Here is a 16,414-nt window from a genome sequence, read left to right as displayed (position 1 = left end):
CTGGTTGAGCTTAGAAATTTTTCCTGTCTCCTTAAATCTGATTGGACAGAGAAAGCCCAATCCCAAAGCAGAGCCCAATTAAAGCGTAGGTGGTTTTGTCACTGTAATTGTCATGCAAATCCTGAGTGGTGCAGTAGATTTTCAAAATGGATGACAGCACGGGCTTGAAAATCTACTCGACCTTTCAGCATCTGTGGTGGAGATGATGGTAACAGAGCCACCTGCCCACTGGTATAGACTCTGCTTGGTGATTGGACAGCCATTGTCCAATCAGATTCAGCACAATTCTTTCAGTGTCTTTGCTTACTTCATCACTGATTAAAAAAAAAAAAAAAAGATTAATTAATGAATTAATAATAATTTAAAAATGCTTTTCCGGGACTCAGCAGCAACTGAAATTCACTTCAAGTTATTCAGTGTCTCAAATTTGTGCTGAGTAACCATCTTCCTAAACAAAACAATAAGTCAGTGTTTCAGTTCTATACAATTCATTGGCTTTATCATGCAAGTGAGCCATCTTCCTAGTCAAATAGGATCTCTGATATAACAAACTCAACTCTCTAATTTTGTCGGACCTACCTGTTAGCAGGGAGTTTTTCTTCGCGCAGACAGGAGGATGCTTGTTTCTACTTGGCCCGGGTTTGTTTGAAGGCCGGTGTGATGAAGAGGAGGCGATCCAAGTATTTTAATTGACTGTCTGCAGAGACGGGGACCAGTGCACCGCTGCCATCATGTTTTTTGTCGTTTATGCTTACAGGCGAACTGGCGCCATTACTGCCCAGTCACCGCATGAGGGCAGTGTCCTCTGCTCTGTTCCTATTCAGTCCACTTCCGCAATTACCACAGGTGTTTGTTTGTTTCCACAGTCTATGGTTGTTCCCCAGGTTAGTTTCTTATATTGTTGTTCCTATGACTCTGGCAAAGACCCGAGTCTGGACCCAGAGATCCGGTGTTACGACGGGTTTTGCCGCTTTGTCTCATGGACACACAGAAAAGAGTGAACCATCAAAAAGTCCAGAAAAACACCAGCTCAAGTTCATAAACTGCAGCAAAAATCCATACCCTGCAGCATAAGTTCAGGTAAACTGCAATAAATAAATATAACAACATTCTTAAACATACAGTTCATTCATTTGAAAGCAAGTTTGCCTGCATATATATATATATATATATATATATATATATATATATATATATATGTGTGTGTGTGTGTGTGTGTGTGTGTGTGTGTGTGTGGGTGATATAAGGCTTAATGTTATGTATATTATTCCTGTGCAGTTAAGGACAGTTAAGTCTGTATTATCTATCCTAAAGCAAGAAATGCAAGGAGCCCTGACTGTTGTGTATTCCATTAAAATATCCATTAAATGTCATAAGTGACAAATTAAATTAAATTAATTACTGTAGTTTCATAAAATCATGGAGTTTACCGGTAAAAACCTCACCAGTGACATCATGAAGTGATATTAAAACCTCACCAGTGACCTCATGAAAGAATATAAAAGGTTTTAGTGTTTAAAATAAAGATCTGACGTCAATAAAATCAAATAAAGATGGTTTACGGTGTCTGCAGCTCAGGTTTTGGTTTCTAGTTCTGTCCACCAGATGGAGATGTCGGACCAGAAGACAGTGCAACAATCCTTCACTTGTCCCTGTTTGTTTTTTGTTTTTTTTAAACTGTAACTTAATAAGTTTGAATACAATAAATGAAACCAGCGCAATAAAACATGAAATAAAATCATATTAAGTGTCATGATCATATTAAGTGTCATGATCCTTAAAGCCAATGACTAGATTTAATATCAAAATACATCTCCTGTCAATAAATCTTACTGTGTTTAAAGACAAAATAAACACAATTTGAGGAGAGAAAATACTGTAATTTAATAAAATCATGGAGTTTATCAGTAAAAATGTCACCAGTGGCATCATGAAGTAATATTAAAATCTCACCAGTGACCTCATGAAAGAAAATAATATGTTTTAGTGTTTAAAATAAAGATCTGATGTGAATTAAATCAAATTAAGATGGTTTAAGGTGTTTGCGGCTCAGGTTTTAGTTTCGAGTGATCGGACCGGAAATGCACAGCCCATGATTACAATACAGTGGCCCGTCCTCAAAGCATCTGGTGGAGAAAAATAAAGGACAAAAAAGATAAATGTTAAAGCCATTATAGAAGCCTATAGCAGACTTAATTAAGATGATCATGTAAACTTGAAAATGAAAATGTAATTTTCCACTCATGTTTGTAATCCTGACTTGACTTGACTTAATGAATGAAAATGAAAATGCAAACCACCTGAATTAGTCACCGTATACGTGTGCAGGAAGAACTCCTATTCGGTGATACTGCACTTATTCAGGATTATGTAAAGCTGAATTGATCTATGGCTGCAGGTAATGTTTACTGTTTAAAACTATACTGATTTTTTAGCTCTCCACTATCTATGAGGGGGTCATCAACAAAGCCATCACTGTTGAATGAGTTCTCACCCACTCCACTCAAGTCCTCCTCCTGACTGCTGCAGCCAACATACCTGAGTCCCATCATCTTATCGGCCCTGTAATACTATAACAACCCTGGTTATCCGAGTAACTCCTGGTCAGATTGTTCAGTCTACTTGAGTGCTATAGGTCTGGTCTAGGCCTCCTAGTTCAATCTTGTTTGCTTCCTCATGTTTTTGGGACGACAGTCTAACCTTACTCTCTCTGTGTCTCAGGATTATTCACTTCATGTCTTCCTGCCTGTACTTGTGTTCCCATGCTGCCCTTCCACCTGGACGGATCCCGCATTCAGTGACTCACCACCTGCCTGCTCCTCTCCCGCATCCTCATCCCAGCAGCCTCCATCCCAGAACCTCCGCTCCATCATTCCTCACCTGCCTGCCCCGCAGTCTTCATCCGGCCCAAATCAACCTGCTTTTTCACAATAAAATATCTTCAACTTGCACCACTGAGTCCGTGTTCTGTTTTTGGGTCCTAAACAACATTCATTTGGTTAACAGCCAGAAAAATGTGTGAACAGCTTCCACAACAAAAAGAGAGTATTGCTTTTATTCTAGTAAATAAATAATTTTTGCAATATGATGAATTAGGGGACCTACAAAAGACAGATTAAAAAACTTTTTGTTAATTCAAGACTGGAGTAATATACTTGCTTGTGGTCATGCCGTCGCCTCTTTTACCTGGAAATTTGTGATGCTGTCCAGCCAAATTGATTGCAGTAAGTGCAAAAACAATGAGAGAATCCATGACAATTAAATTTGTGATAAGAAGCTGTTTAATTTACAATGGTATGATGTTGCTAGGCCGCTAACCAAGCTAGCTCCTGCAGTTTATGCTGACAACTCTACCCAGCCTGTTTTTAACAACAGCACTGGGGTAATTGTCACATAGCTAAATCTGTTCTGACCGCAGCATTACAATTGAATGTCTTTCAAAATCCATGACCCCAGGTTGTAACCCAGACTTAAGGTCAAAACTCTGTAGGCGAGATAATCCTGATGACTTTAGAGGGCTCCCTCCAGAGCTACACAGGACATTATTCAATCATTTTGACTACATATCAAGCTCTGATGTGCAAAACTGGTGGAATGCCCATTTAGAGGAATAGTTTGACATTTTGGCAAACACACTTATTTGCAATGGTTAGATGGGAAAACTGAAATCACTCTGGGTAGATTATATAAAGCTATAAAATATAAAACTTTTATTTGAATGTCTGGAGTCTGAGAGTGCAAATGTGTCCACAACTGTGGCCTAAAAAACGTCACATTGAAATGTAAAAACTACTTTCTGCTAACAATCCCATAATGCAATGTCCCGCAATTTATAGATGAGAAAATTACAGTTGATGAAACAAAACAAAGATGAAAAGTGACCAAAATATCAATTACTGCTTACTTTAGAGTAAACAAGTAAATACGGAGTAGTGAATGAGTGATTTCTGACACAGCAGTAGTCCAAACAAATCTGCCTACGAGAACCTCTGAAGCTATAGCCTAGCTGTAAGATGTCACCAAATCTCATTTTATTTTTGTAGAAAAAGTGATATGTAAAATTGGAAAGTTGTGGTTTAAAGAGAGGTTATGTGCCAGGCTATAGCTACTTGACTTGGTGCAGTGTCTTCTTAAAGTGTCCAGTGGTCGGTTAGGAAATTGGTACAGTTGAATAGCAAGCCTTATAGAGGCGCTGGTTCCTTTGAACAGACCCAGGCTGGCTGTTTACCCTCATATCCAGCCTTTGTTCTGAGCTGAGATAGCTGGCTGCTGTGGCAGTACACAAAGAGTATATTCCCCAAAATGTCAAAACAATTTCTTTAAGTTACACATCCTTTTGCATGTGTCTGAGAAGAAGGGGTGGGGCATCAAACACACTTCTACACAGAGGAAACTGAGGAACTGATCTGAGTGTGTCCTACTACTATGCATATTTAGTTTTCACTCATCAGAAACTGGTTTTGGTTTGGTCACCCTCTTGCTCTCACGAACTCCCCTGCTGCACTCAAAGCGGAGAGCGAGAGAGAAGAAGAAGGAGACTCAACTGCACACTTAAGAGGCTGAGCGCATAATTCAACATTTGAACATCACAGGTGCAAATAATGATTGAGGGCGGTATGAATACAATAAATAAATAAATAAATAAATAAGCAGAAGCTGGTCTAGGTAGTGAGGGAGAACGCGTGTCTCATCTGGCCCGTCCCATCCTCCCCTCCCACCCTCGCCTTGCCGGTGTCTGCCCCCCCCCCTCCCTCCCTCTCTCTCTCTCTCTCTCTCTCTCTCTCTTTCTCCATGCTCTCTCTACGGGATGGCAAAAGTCAAATGCGGAAGTTTACACCCTGTAGAGCTGCTGCCGCCACAACCAACATGAGTGTTGACATGACAGTGAAGCTGTAGCGAGGAGACGGAGCGGTGCGTCGGTGACAGCGAGGCGGCGAGACCGCAGGAAAACCCCCGAAACCAGCGCCGCTGAAGCGGACTCCAGAGCCGCATATGGCTTCTCTGGGCAGCGCGGATCGACGGGCTTTCGCTCTGAAAATCAACAGGTAAAAAAAAAAACAAAAAAACAAACAAACAAAAAAAAAAACCTTCTATTGGAAGCTGTGGTTGTTTTGGTGTCAGATTTGGTACAGACTCTTGGTACCTCCCAATGCAAAGATATGGGAGAGGAGTCCTGTCTTGACAGTCGGAGGGGGGGGGGGGGGGTCCGCCGTGGAGCAGGTAGCCACATGTCGTGAATGTTAATGCTGCAGGTTAGTTCACTCTGTCCGGGAAAAAGGCAGCCTGGAGGATAATAAACAGCCAACTCTAGGCTCTCATAAAAATCATTACAGGCCATAGCCATGTGATCGCTTATGAAGATTCAGGTTTCTCTCTTGTAGGCTCATTATTTGAATAAACTATCAGTCCGAAGTGGAGAAACAGTGCTGAACTTTCTACACTAAGCTGACAAATCGGTAGTTATAGCATTGTCATTTCCTCCTCTTGAGGATGCTGATTCTATATCTAGTGTTTCTAATATGATCATTTCCTGTGGTGTGTAAAGTCTGACTAGTCCATAAGCTGCTATAAATGAGGAGGGATGTAGTCACAGTTCCTGCTGTGACTTTGTCCAGGTGTGGAGGAAGTTCTGTGCATGGAAGTCTATTGTGTACCATGGCTCTTGTGCAGTACAACTGTAAAAAACAAATAGACTAAAGACAGTTTGAGGCTGAACATATGAAGCCTCTTCTCCAGGGCTTCTCTTGTAATGATACTGCATGTCAGCTGAGCGCCTTGTTGCACATTATGAGTGTGCAGTTTAACAGTGCCCCGGAGTTCATTCACATTGTGTGGAAGTGGATAAGGGCAGAGGGGGTAATTAGTTTTGGTCAAATTTAGGACAGTGCAAGCTGTTTACCTTCACAACAAGCAGCATGTTTAAATCCCCACTGATCCGCTCTTTAAAGTGCTTTCACCCAAACATCAGGCCTTTTTTTCTCCTGCCTCTTTGAAAACTCTGTGCCAAGTGTAACATTGAATGATAAATATTTATAATATATTTTCTTACATAAGGAATTTTTATGAATTACTACCAAAATGTAGTATGGACTATTGTGACTATTTCTTTATTAATCATGTAATCGTTTGGTCTATAAAATGTAAGGATATAATGAGAAATGCCAATTATGATATCTTAGTACGTAAGAATATTTTTTGTCCCACCACTAGTCTAGAACCCAGAGAACCCAGAGAGAGACATTCAACTTACAATAATAATAATAAGATAATGATATGATACGATTGGCAACTTTGCTCGGAAAATTCAACAAAGCTAGTTAATCTATTGACGAATCAGTTAATCCTCTGATTGTTTCAGGTCTAGTCCAAAGCCTTCTGTTGTTGTTTTATGATTTTTGTGAGTGTGAAATCCTCTTTCTTCACTCTTGTTTTTAATAGCCAGGGGAAATCCTGGATACTTGCTTAGCTGTGTTGTACAGAGCTGAGCTCAGCTGCTGAGGGATGTGAAGGATCCTGGGCCACAGCCTGAATCCAATGATGAGCCAGCAGAGGGGCTGGTTACAAGATGCTGTACTACAGTACAGGTGTTGTGGAATATGTGGTTTCATAGTGTTAACCAGCACAGCCAGAAAGTGATGACGTGGGAGACACAATTCATACTCACTGACAATGAGACAGTTTCCAACTGAGTTTTAGTGAGGAAACTCTGTGTGTTTTGAATATCGAATCATCAAGTTTTTACTGATCAACACTGAATGATATGATATACAGCTATCTGAAAGCAATGTGGTTGTTGTTGTTATGTAAAGCACATATAGAAGATACACAAAGTAATGTGACACATTTTTTCTTTTGTGGACAGTGGAGAAGTAGAAAGGAAATGTAAGCACAGACAATGACATGCACCAAAAGTCCCTGACTGGACTCACTGAAACTGTGATTACATTCCTCAGTATCTTAAAGCCCTGGGCCACCAGTAGACATTGATATGTATGATTTCATTGGAACAAAGGGACTTAAATTTTGGCTATAAAATCACATAAGGGGAACAACCAAGAAAATCATGGCAACAAAAGCCACACAAACAAAACACATTAGCAAAGAGGAACATCGGTCACATGGTGAAACTGAAGTCTGCAGGATAAAGCAGGCTGAAAAATCTGTCAGTTGTTAAACAAACTAAAATAACTACTATTTGTATATTTGTTTGCAATGGTGCACTAGTTACATCACGGAAGCAATATTCATTTACCCACTCCTGACAACCCCTATATGTTCTCACATAGTTCCTCTCTAGATCTCTCTATCAGGATGGAGTGTGAAGGAAATCCTGCTCACTGTGGACACTGTGAGGCTCTGGTTTCACTTCGCTTTTTGCTCGTGGCAGTTTTAAATCAGGAAATGTGTGTTTCTTCATAAGGACCAAAAAAGGGGAATGGAAAAGAATTATGAGAATGCCAACATATAGTCATAGTGTTCAGCTTTCGCCAATAGATAAACGTGGCTGAACACTTAATATTCCTTAGCTGAAGATGATATTTCTCACAAGCATATGGTAACAGGTGTGAGGGCAGATGCGGACGTCGGGCCTCTGTTTTCCGATGCTCTTAAGTGGCAGGGGGGGTCCGGATTGAGTTGCATTTGATTTCCTCTGAGCTCTGGCTCATGACATCTGTTAACCCTCATGGCTGTTGGTGTGCAGTCGAGTTATGGGGTGTGTAGGGTGTCAAATGGACACACACACAAAAAAAAACTACTTTTGCATTCAAGCATTCAAACTGTAGAAGTTGTATTGAAACTTTTCTTTGGTCACTTTTTCTTGCTTGGAGCTGCCTGTGACGTGACTCTTGCCAAATGACTGCTGTGTTTGTGCGTGCCTCCCTCTGACAGGAAGCTGAGCTGCGATGGTGCTGATAGCGGTAGGACCCATTAAGTCTGGAGACATATGATAGTATGAGACACACAGTGGGGGCATCCCTTTGGTCTGCTTTCGTCCCCTTGTCATGTACACCACAACGCTCTGTTTTCCTGTGCTTCCTCTTTGGCTCAGATGGAGGACTCATGGTAGGCGAGAGAGGGTTTTTTTTTTTAGGCTATGACATATAAGCTAAAGGAGCCACCCACCTCTTGTGGATTGACTTGATAATAATGATGATAATAGGGATAATGGTAGACTGGCTGAGGAGCATGCCTGGTGGGAGCCATGTCTTGTGGAGTAAATACAGATAATCATGAGTAGAATTATAGATGAGGCTATCAGGAGAGCCTATTAATCAGCCATGAGAAGCAGTGATAGTGCAGGTTTAGAGCCGAACTCAATTTGAGCAATGCTTGGCCGCTGATACTAAGAAACGCTGACAGGAACACACCATATGCACACACAGCAAGTGCAGGCCTGCTATAGACAGCATGACGTAACAAAAAGGAGCCAACCTCTTTCTATAGGGAGGGGATGATAAAGGGTTTCCACTCTGGAACCCACAATGAGATTTCTTAACTTGGGTGTGAGTCCTGAGACCTCTCAGAAAAACACCCAGCTTTTGTGCAGGTACTCATTCTTAGAAATATTGCCCTTGCCTGGTCTAATGTAATTATAATGCCACAGGATCGTAAAACACTTGTATAGTAGTATTCCCATGAAGTAACTCGCAGCAGCTTGAAGTCTAGCGGCATTACTGAAAGATTAGAGGCATATTCGACAGCTCATAGATGCTTGAAGTAATGGGGTTGCCCACAAAGCTGCTTTAATGGAAGTTGTTTTATTCTGCTTCATGATAAAACATTTTTGCCTCTCTGTCCTTTCCCAGTGTCTTTGAATAAGAGATAGTTTCTGTTTTTTCTTCTCATACAGGATGACCTAATTAGCATAGCGTGACAGTGGAGATGAAAGGTTATGAAAATATCATAACTATTGATCTGTGAAGGGAATCAGTAATATTCCAGTGCTGTACAGCTGGTAACATTCAAAGCCTGGTTGATCTGACATGTTATTATCTACCTTCAAAACAGCTTTCATGTTTAAGTTGATTAATGATTGATTAGTCTGTTAAACAGTTCTTTGACATGACATAGTAATGTCGTAATTGATCCTATGCATGATATGTGATTTATGATATACTTTCACCTCTTTTCCTAGCAAACAACAGCATTGTAGTGTAGAATAATGTGCTGAGCTTTTTACAGTGTGCCTCATCTGTCCTCAGCCCAGGTTTTTAACTGGAGTTTACTGTTAGTTGTAATTCTGGCTCTACATCGACTCCCTGGGAGCAGCTGTTTTAGAGTGCCATCCTCATTAGTGCTGATTATCTATTTTAATTATATCTCATGAAAAAAAAGACAAAGCTAACTGATAATTATTGTTGCAGGCTTTGTGTTCAGCTAGAACTCCTCCTTAATAACAACTCAAATCTTCCATCCAAAATTGGGAGCATTTATTGACATTTTGCAATTGATTTTCTGTAGCTTAGCTTGGTCTGAAGTCTCTTCTTGAGGCATGTTACATAGTGACAGTCAGCATGTTTACATGCACACAAGAAATCTGGTTACCCAGAGATATCAGGTTACGTTGAATAACAGCCAACGTGTACCTGGATACTGTACAACTGTGTATACATGTAGAATGACAGTGGTCAGATGTCCAGATTCTGGCCTTATGTGAGACTATGAATTAGCTATTTGAAGTGTATTTTAGTGATCCGAGATACTGCTTCATGATTTTTTTGAGCAGGATTTTGTCAGACACCCAAATCATACAAACGTTAGTCACATTATTATTGTAAGTTGTGATGATGATGGACCCACAACATGACTAAGGTGATTTTGTGATTGCAGTGGCTGCAGTGCCAGCAGATGACTTGTTCTCCCTGAAAAACAGTCTTAACCGCATTAAGTATTATGATAGTGAGATGAGATGCTGATCACTGTGCTGTTGTTTGCCCCAGTATTTTATTTTTCCTACACAGCATCAGAATCACTTCCTATTTGACATATAATTTTATTTTACTTGTGTGTGTTAACTTATCCACTGTATAGTGCCCTCAAAAGTTCAACAGTTTTCAGTGATGTCACAATGAAAAGTGTCTGGAATCTCAATTTACTGCTCCCTATAGAGTAAACTACTGACTGTCAATTACATAGGGAGTACTGGACAAGGGTGTGGTTTTTGACATTCGGTTATGAGTGTCTCTTATTGCTCAGTGGAGTTGCAGTATCAACTGATTTGCAGATGTGGCTTTGTTCACATTTTTTTTTAGGATGACATCATCAAATTGAAAGAGCAGTGGTGAATAATGTGGGGAAATGCCACTGTTTTCATTCTTAAAGATCTCAGACCGGAAGCCCAGTGTCTTGATGGCGCTCCAAAACCTCAGAAGCTAAAGTTGAAACAGTTGACCAAAGCAGTCGACTTCAATAGCAGCTTTTTCATAGGCAGGGTTAGTCTAAAGAAGATGGTGTAACTATTTCTCTGAACTCTCTCTATTCAAACAGTCTTGACTTTTATTTACCTTTGCTCATATCGTGTCAGTAAAAAGCATTGCAGGTTTTGTTGACAGTCAAGTATTAGTCCCTTTGAGGTGTTGTCTTTGGGCTGATCCATTATGTGAATTCATTACTTTGTTCGGTCTTCGTGTCTTGGTGTTTTCAGTAAAAACTAATAATCAAGACATCGGTTTTTGCTGGGCTTATGACACAAGCTGCTTTTGGTATTATTTTGCCGAAATGACCAAAATCCAAAGCCCTGATTTTTTGTCCTCCTGACAAGAACAGCTTTGGTTTTATGTAACAAAGGATGCCAAGACACAGGCAGTTTAAAGAGAATGACAGATGTTGTCTGCTGTGACAAGCTGTTTGTCTACTAGTGGTAAAATAATGCTTGCTTGGCTCTGCTGGCAAGAGCTGATTACTGTTTTACTTACCCGGTCTTTTTATAGACAGCCTCTGAATGTGTGTCAGTGTATGCAAGTAAGGAATCCCACATGTGCATGTGTGTGAGAATGTGTGTATATAATGACACTTTATCTACAGTGTATGTATATGCTGTAATAGCATGGGTTATGCAAAAGCTTTGTCTCTCTGATGGCAATGAAAGATATAGAGGGAGGGTACATATTAGTGGTGGAGTGGTTATGGGCTCAGTCTGTACAAAGGGTAGGGCACGTCTCTTCAGAAGTCAAGTTATGAGAAGGTTTAACAGTGTTTAAATTGCCTTGGGTACAAGTTTCATACACCCACCAGACAATCTGCCCTTGGGCTAAAAAAATGACATACTTGTTTGCTCAGATTTTTACCACTGCTAAAGAGGTTATGTTTTCACTGGTGTCTGTTTGTTGGTTGGTTTGTTTGTTTATTTGTCAGCAGGATTATGCAAAAATCACTGATCCAATTTGCACCAAACTTGGTGAATGGTTGGGACACAGGGCAGGGATGAACCCTTTATATTTTGATGTAGATCCAGATAAAGGGGCGGATGCTGGAATTTTTAAATCACTTTCCTTAACTTTGTGATGTAGGACATTTTTCGACATACTCGTCAGTTTCTCAGAAAATGATGTATAGATCTTGATGTAGAAAATCAGACATATTTATGGTGTTGACATCTAAGAATCTGCGCTACTTGGTGCAGATCCAGATAATAATGCGGATCTGGTGGAAGAAAATGCTGAATCCTCATTACTCACAGAGTTGTATTCATTATTAATATTAAGTAATGGTGCATAAGCCACCAGCAGCATTTAGGAATGTTTGCCTCAGTGTTCGATTTTACATGCAACTAATGAAGTTACACAATAATAATGGTGATTGTGACATAGCAGTGGTACAATTCACATAGCTGTAGAACTGTATTAATTGTATAATGCTGATGTCATCATTTCATGCAATGGGTAATAAAACCATACAGCTGTCTTTCATAAATATTAAAGATAATAAATAAACAAAGCTAAAATTGAGAACAAAAAATGTGTAGAATTATTTGGCCCTGGCACTCCACTGAGTTTTCTTGGAGAGACTAATCTTGTAAAGACTAACTCTAGGCCTGTTTCTTGTGCACTGGTTATCTAAACTATTTGAAGCAGCATTTATAACACCAGAAACACATAAATCGCAGCAATGGCCCATTATCATCTCACAGTGGAACATGCTAAAACCAATCTGATTAAACAGGAGACGTCCCAATCAGGAGTCATAACTTTGCTTTGTCAATTACTCCACTCCAGATAACTGGGGAGGTGGACCGGAGAGGTGTGTCATTCGTTGTGTTGATTTGAAGCTTTGTGGAGCTTTAGTTTCTTACCTACAGCTGCTTTAAGGCTTATGTGATTTGACACATGGCCTTGCAAGAGGAGTAACTGAACACATTCCTTTTAGACATTAGTCGTGTAGAAAGTGGGCGTGTGAAGAGACTTTAGTTTGTCGATGTGCGGGTTCAAAGTGGTGTGTATATGTGTCCGCTGTGCTGTTGTGCAAGGAACAAACATACTGCTGTAATAAACCTGCTTAGCAGCCAGCAGTGACGGAAATGTGTGGTTGTGCTGATCAGCTTTCAGGTGTGTTTGTATGAAATGTCTGTACACCTCTGTGCACCTTAAGCTGTAGACCACTTTCTGAGTTGAATAAGTGTTAAAATTAAGTGTGTCAGTTGAGAGACACCTTTACACAAGCGAGAATTGCGTAACACCATTGTTGTCACTGGTGATAAAAGTGTAATTTGATAATGTGGCCAGGCATGCGTGTGTGTGTGTGTGTGTGTGCGTGTCTGTGTGTGTGGTGGTGGCTCATTGTGGAAATCGACACGCATGTGTGATATGCTTCATCAGATTTTTTGTGTGTGCCATTTGCAGCCATTTATTTCTGTAATGTAAATCCTTGTATTGTTGTTTGATTTTGGCTTTGAAATCTTTTGTTATGTTTCTGTTCTGACAGTGAGCTATGTTTAAATGAAACTGTGGCTGCACTGCTGGACTTTGCTCTTTGTGTGAATTTGTATACTGTTCTCCCACCCATGCTTTAACCTTCACTGGCATGCAGTTATTGTGTTGATTCAGCATGTTGCATGATTTGCAAAGTGTTTTAAACAGCATGATTGGAGTAAACATTGAAGTAGTCTTTGTTAAAGCCTTTAACTGTAAATTTTCAGAAATGCATGTGTGGACGTGCCTTTCAGCTTTTCTTGATTCTTTGAAAGTAAAGTAGCTTGATGACTCATTGTCACGAGAGAACATTAATGATATTATCAATTATTTGCATGAGGCTGTGTCAGAGACTTTACATGCTTCATGACTCTGTAGCCTCACTGGTTTTGACGTGCTGCATTCCTCCATTGCAATGGTGTTTATGGGTTTATGGTGGTCATTAGTAACAGGGCTGTTGTAACAATGACCGTGGGGACTTAATGAACTCACGAGATTGACCACAGGGGAAGCAGTCGGGAATGTGACCCATTTGCTTGAGTCTTTGCCCTCTAACTCTGCACCGTGCAGAAATGTTGCAATAAACTCCTCCTGACGCTCACACCTGCAAAGTTACATCGAAAAAACAAGCAATTTTGACAAAGCACACGATCAAAAAAGGTTCACTAACACACATGCTTGTTCTCATACGCACAAAACTGGCCTTTAATTACTGAGCTGCATAGAATAAAGCAGTTATTGTGCATGGTTTGGTTGGGGTCCAATGATATGGTAAATTACTCACAAAGACATAGACAGTGCAATAGCTCTGTGTTGCATGGAGCTGAAATGTGTGCATGAAACTGGGGCACCGGCTCTGTTGTCATTCTCTTTTCTCCCCTCTTGGAGAAAGCTACAGGCAGACACACACACACACGCACACAACAACCCCATATACCCAATATATTTGAATACTACTCCATTCCCGTGTCATGTTGATTTCCTGCTCAGTTTGACCCTTAAATCAGGACACTATATTTATTCCGCTGTCTGTATGGCTGCCAGCATTACAAAGCCTTTACACAGCCAGCAGAGAGATGCTTCTGTAGAGAGTGAACAATAGTTTGAATGGAATCATCGTGGATGACCAATTCAAGCTAATGCGAGTAGGAACAATGGTGGAATTGCTGTTGCATCTCTCATTAAGATACACTGTGCATGTTATTGTTTAACATGAGGTTGTAGAGGTTTTCATTGGCTGTTTCTATACAAATGCTGACCTTCAAATATACCCACAACTAGGGCTGAAGGATATGCAAAAAAAAAAAAAAAAAAAATATTGAGTTGTGATTTTAGTGGGAATGGTCATTTTGCATTTAATTTTGACTGAGACTGATGTGATTTTTGCTTGAGTCTGCATCAAACAAGCATTGAATAGAATAGAATAGAATAGAATAGAAAGCCCTTATTGTCATTGTTTTTAAAATACAAGGAAATTGGGAGTGCTGTTCCTGATTGGTGCATGTAAGTTTTAAAGAACACATGGCACACAATATATCACACTGTTAAAAACAACCTAGTATAGATTAAAAACAACCTAGTATAGAATAAAAACAACAACCTAGTGCAGATTAAAAACAACCTAGTATAGTACAACCTAGTACAACCAAATATATGTTCCTTTAAATATGGAGAATATGATTTGTAGGCAGGGGCATCTCTGTAACACCACAATGCTTCATTTATAATGGTACGTTGTGATGCATTTTACCTTTTATCAAAAAATTGCAGCTTCTGCAACTTCTGTATTGCCCTTGGCCTTGATTTTGGTAATATTTCAATTCTTTGTTCAGTGCTACCCACGACTATGGTATACAGGTGTAGCAACTATTATTTTCTGCCTCCTCAACACTGAACCTTATGAGTCTGTATGCGTGTTCCATGTTTTTTTCCAGGCACTCCTCTGCAGAAATCAGAAAACACTTTGGTGGCAACTATGGCGTTTATCACAGCCGAACCAACTCCAATGCTTCGGCGTCAGTGTGCCTCACTGTGGTGAGTTTCCTTTTATCAAAAGATACCATGCCTTTTGGAATATATTCATTTTTTTATGTGGTAGGTTTTTGTCACATCATCTACCATATGTATCTTTGACTGAGTCACAGCTGCCTAGAGAAGAGAGGTTATTAGTTATTTGCATTTGAGCTAACATGTTCCACTAGCCGCAGGCTAGTTTCAGAAAGGAAGACAAGCAGTATGAGACATTTTTTACTTTAAGTTAAAAAATGCAGCAAATTTTGCAAATGACAAGATCCCTTTATGTATATAGTGTAGTTACTTATCCAACTGTCTAACATGTTACATGTGTTTAAAAACATCAGCAGCCTTAAAATGAATGCTGTACCTATAATGTTACTCAAATTGATACTAGTGATGTAATACTAGCTGAGGAGAAACACTGCATCCAGAAGGTCAGCAGTGCGGTTTCCTCTCACGCTACACTTACTCTGACACAGCTTTAGTGTTTGTGCTTACACCACCATTGGACTATAAGTGTATTTTCTTCACATCCCCTTACTGTCATTAGCACTGAGAATGTCTGACTCTAGTGTTCGGTCCTGAAGATTATAATTTGAATGGCAGAAATTCTGCTTTTGCAAAAACAGCTGTTTGTATTTCTGCTAAAGAGCTGAGTATTTTTAGGAAGAACCTTTCTTCCTCTTACAATAGATGAGATGAGAACTTAGTCATGGCTTAACATTCTTTTTGTCAAAACCAGGCCAACACTGCTTGTTCTTTGATTTAACAGGGTTTGGGAAACCTAGTGTGCAATTATGACAGGTTGTTTTCTTACCGCTTTAGCTGAAGCCTAGCAGACAGTCAGAGTGATTCCTGCTCTCTCAAGCAAGCAGGCAGAATGATGCACAGTAATCCTTTGCAGGGATTTGTTCCCACTACACTCTTAGTCTCTCTGTGGTACCCTCTGAACCTCTGCCACGCATCCACTCATCTTTCCTCTTTCAGTCTTCCTGCTTTTTTTCTATTTCTGTCTCTTCCACCCTACATCTCCTTCATTTAAAATGAGGCGTGGGGTGAGATTCTGAAGGTCTTAGTCACTAACTCTCCCGACATATCTGTGCGCATGAGTGACTGATCTGAAGCCCTTTGATACTTTCTCACTGATGATCCTCAAGCTCCTCAGCTAACTAGGTTTGGGTTACTTGGGCCATCCATCCCACCCCAGTTTGCAGCGTGCAGCATGGTTAATCTCTAACCTGCTTGGGAAATGGGACAGTGCCTTGGCCGCTGACAGGCAGTGGACGGGGCCTGCTTACCTTGCAGCTTACACGGGCAAATCTTTAATATGGCCGGATTTGGGATGCGGGAGAGGGGTTTTAATACTATAATCTCTGGGATGATAGTTTCCCATTATTCAGCAGTCGTGTCTAGCACAGGGATGAGGGCAGGATGTTTGTTGAGAAGACGTAGGGATGTTTGTGGTTGCAGTTGTGATGTGGCTCACTTTC

General features: G+C 40.3%; 1 protein-coding gene across 2 annotated transcripts in view; it reads left to right on the top strand.

The window, feature by feature from the left end:
* Positions 1 to 4,799: 4,799 nt before the first annotated feature.
* dock8 (dedicator of cytokinesis 8) overlaps positions 4,800 to 16,414 on the top strand; it is a 53,486-nt gene continuing 41,871 nt past the window's right edge. The window contains exons 1-2 of one of the 2 annotated variants that reach the window (XM_071483410.1): positions 4,800 to 5,045; positions 14,843 to 14,942. In XM_071483410.1, the coding sequence (XP_071339511.1) occupies positions 4,993 to 5,045; positions 14,843 to 14,942 (153 nt within the window). In that variant the 5' untranslated portion in view covers positions 4,800 to 4,992. The remainder of the gene's footprint in view (positions 5,046 to 14,842; positions 14,943 to 16,414) is intronic. The other variant, XM_071483412.1, reaches the window with a different exon arrangement.

Source organism: Trachinotus anak, unplaced genomic scaffold (genome assembly GCF_046630095.1).
Source record: "Trachinotus anak isolate AG129_WGS33_773 ecotype Australia unplaced genomic scaffold, CSIRO_AGI_Tana_v1 ptg000008l, whole genome shotgun sequence".
Taxonomy (NCBI): domain Eukaryota; kingdom Metazoa; phylum Chordata; class Actinopteri; order Carangiformes; family Carangidae; genus Trachinotus; species Trachinotus anak.
Note: the sequence above shows the minus strand (reverse complement) of the source record. Positions and strands in the feature narration are given on the sequence as shown.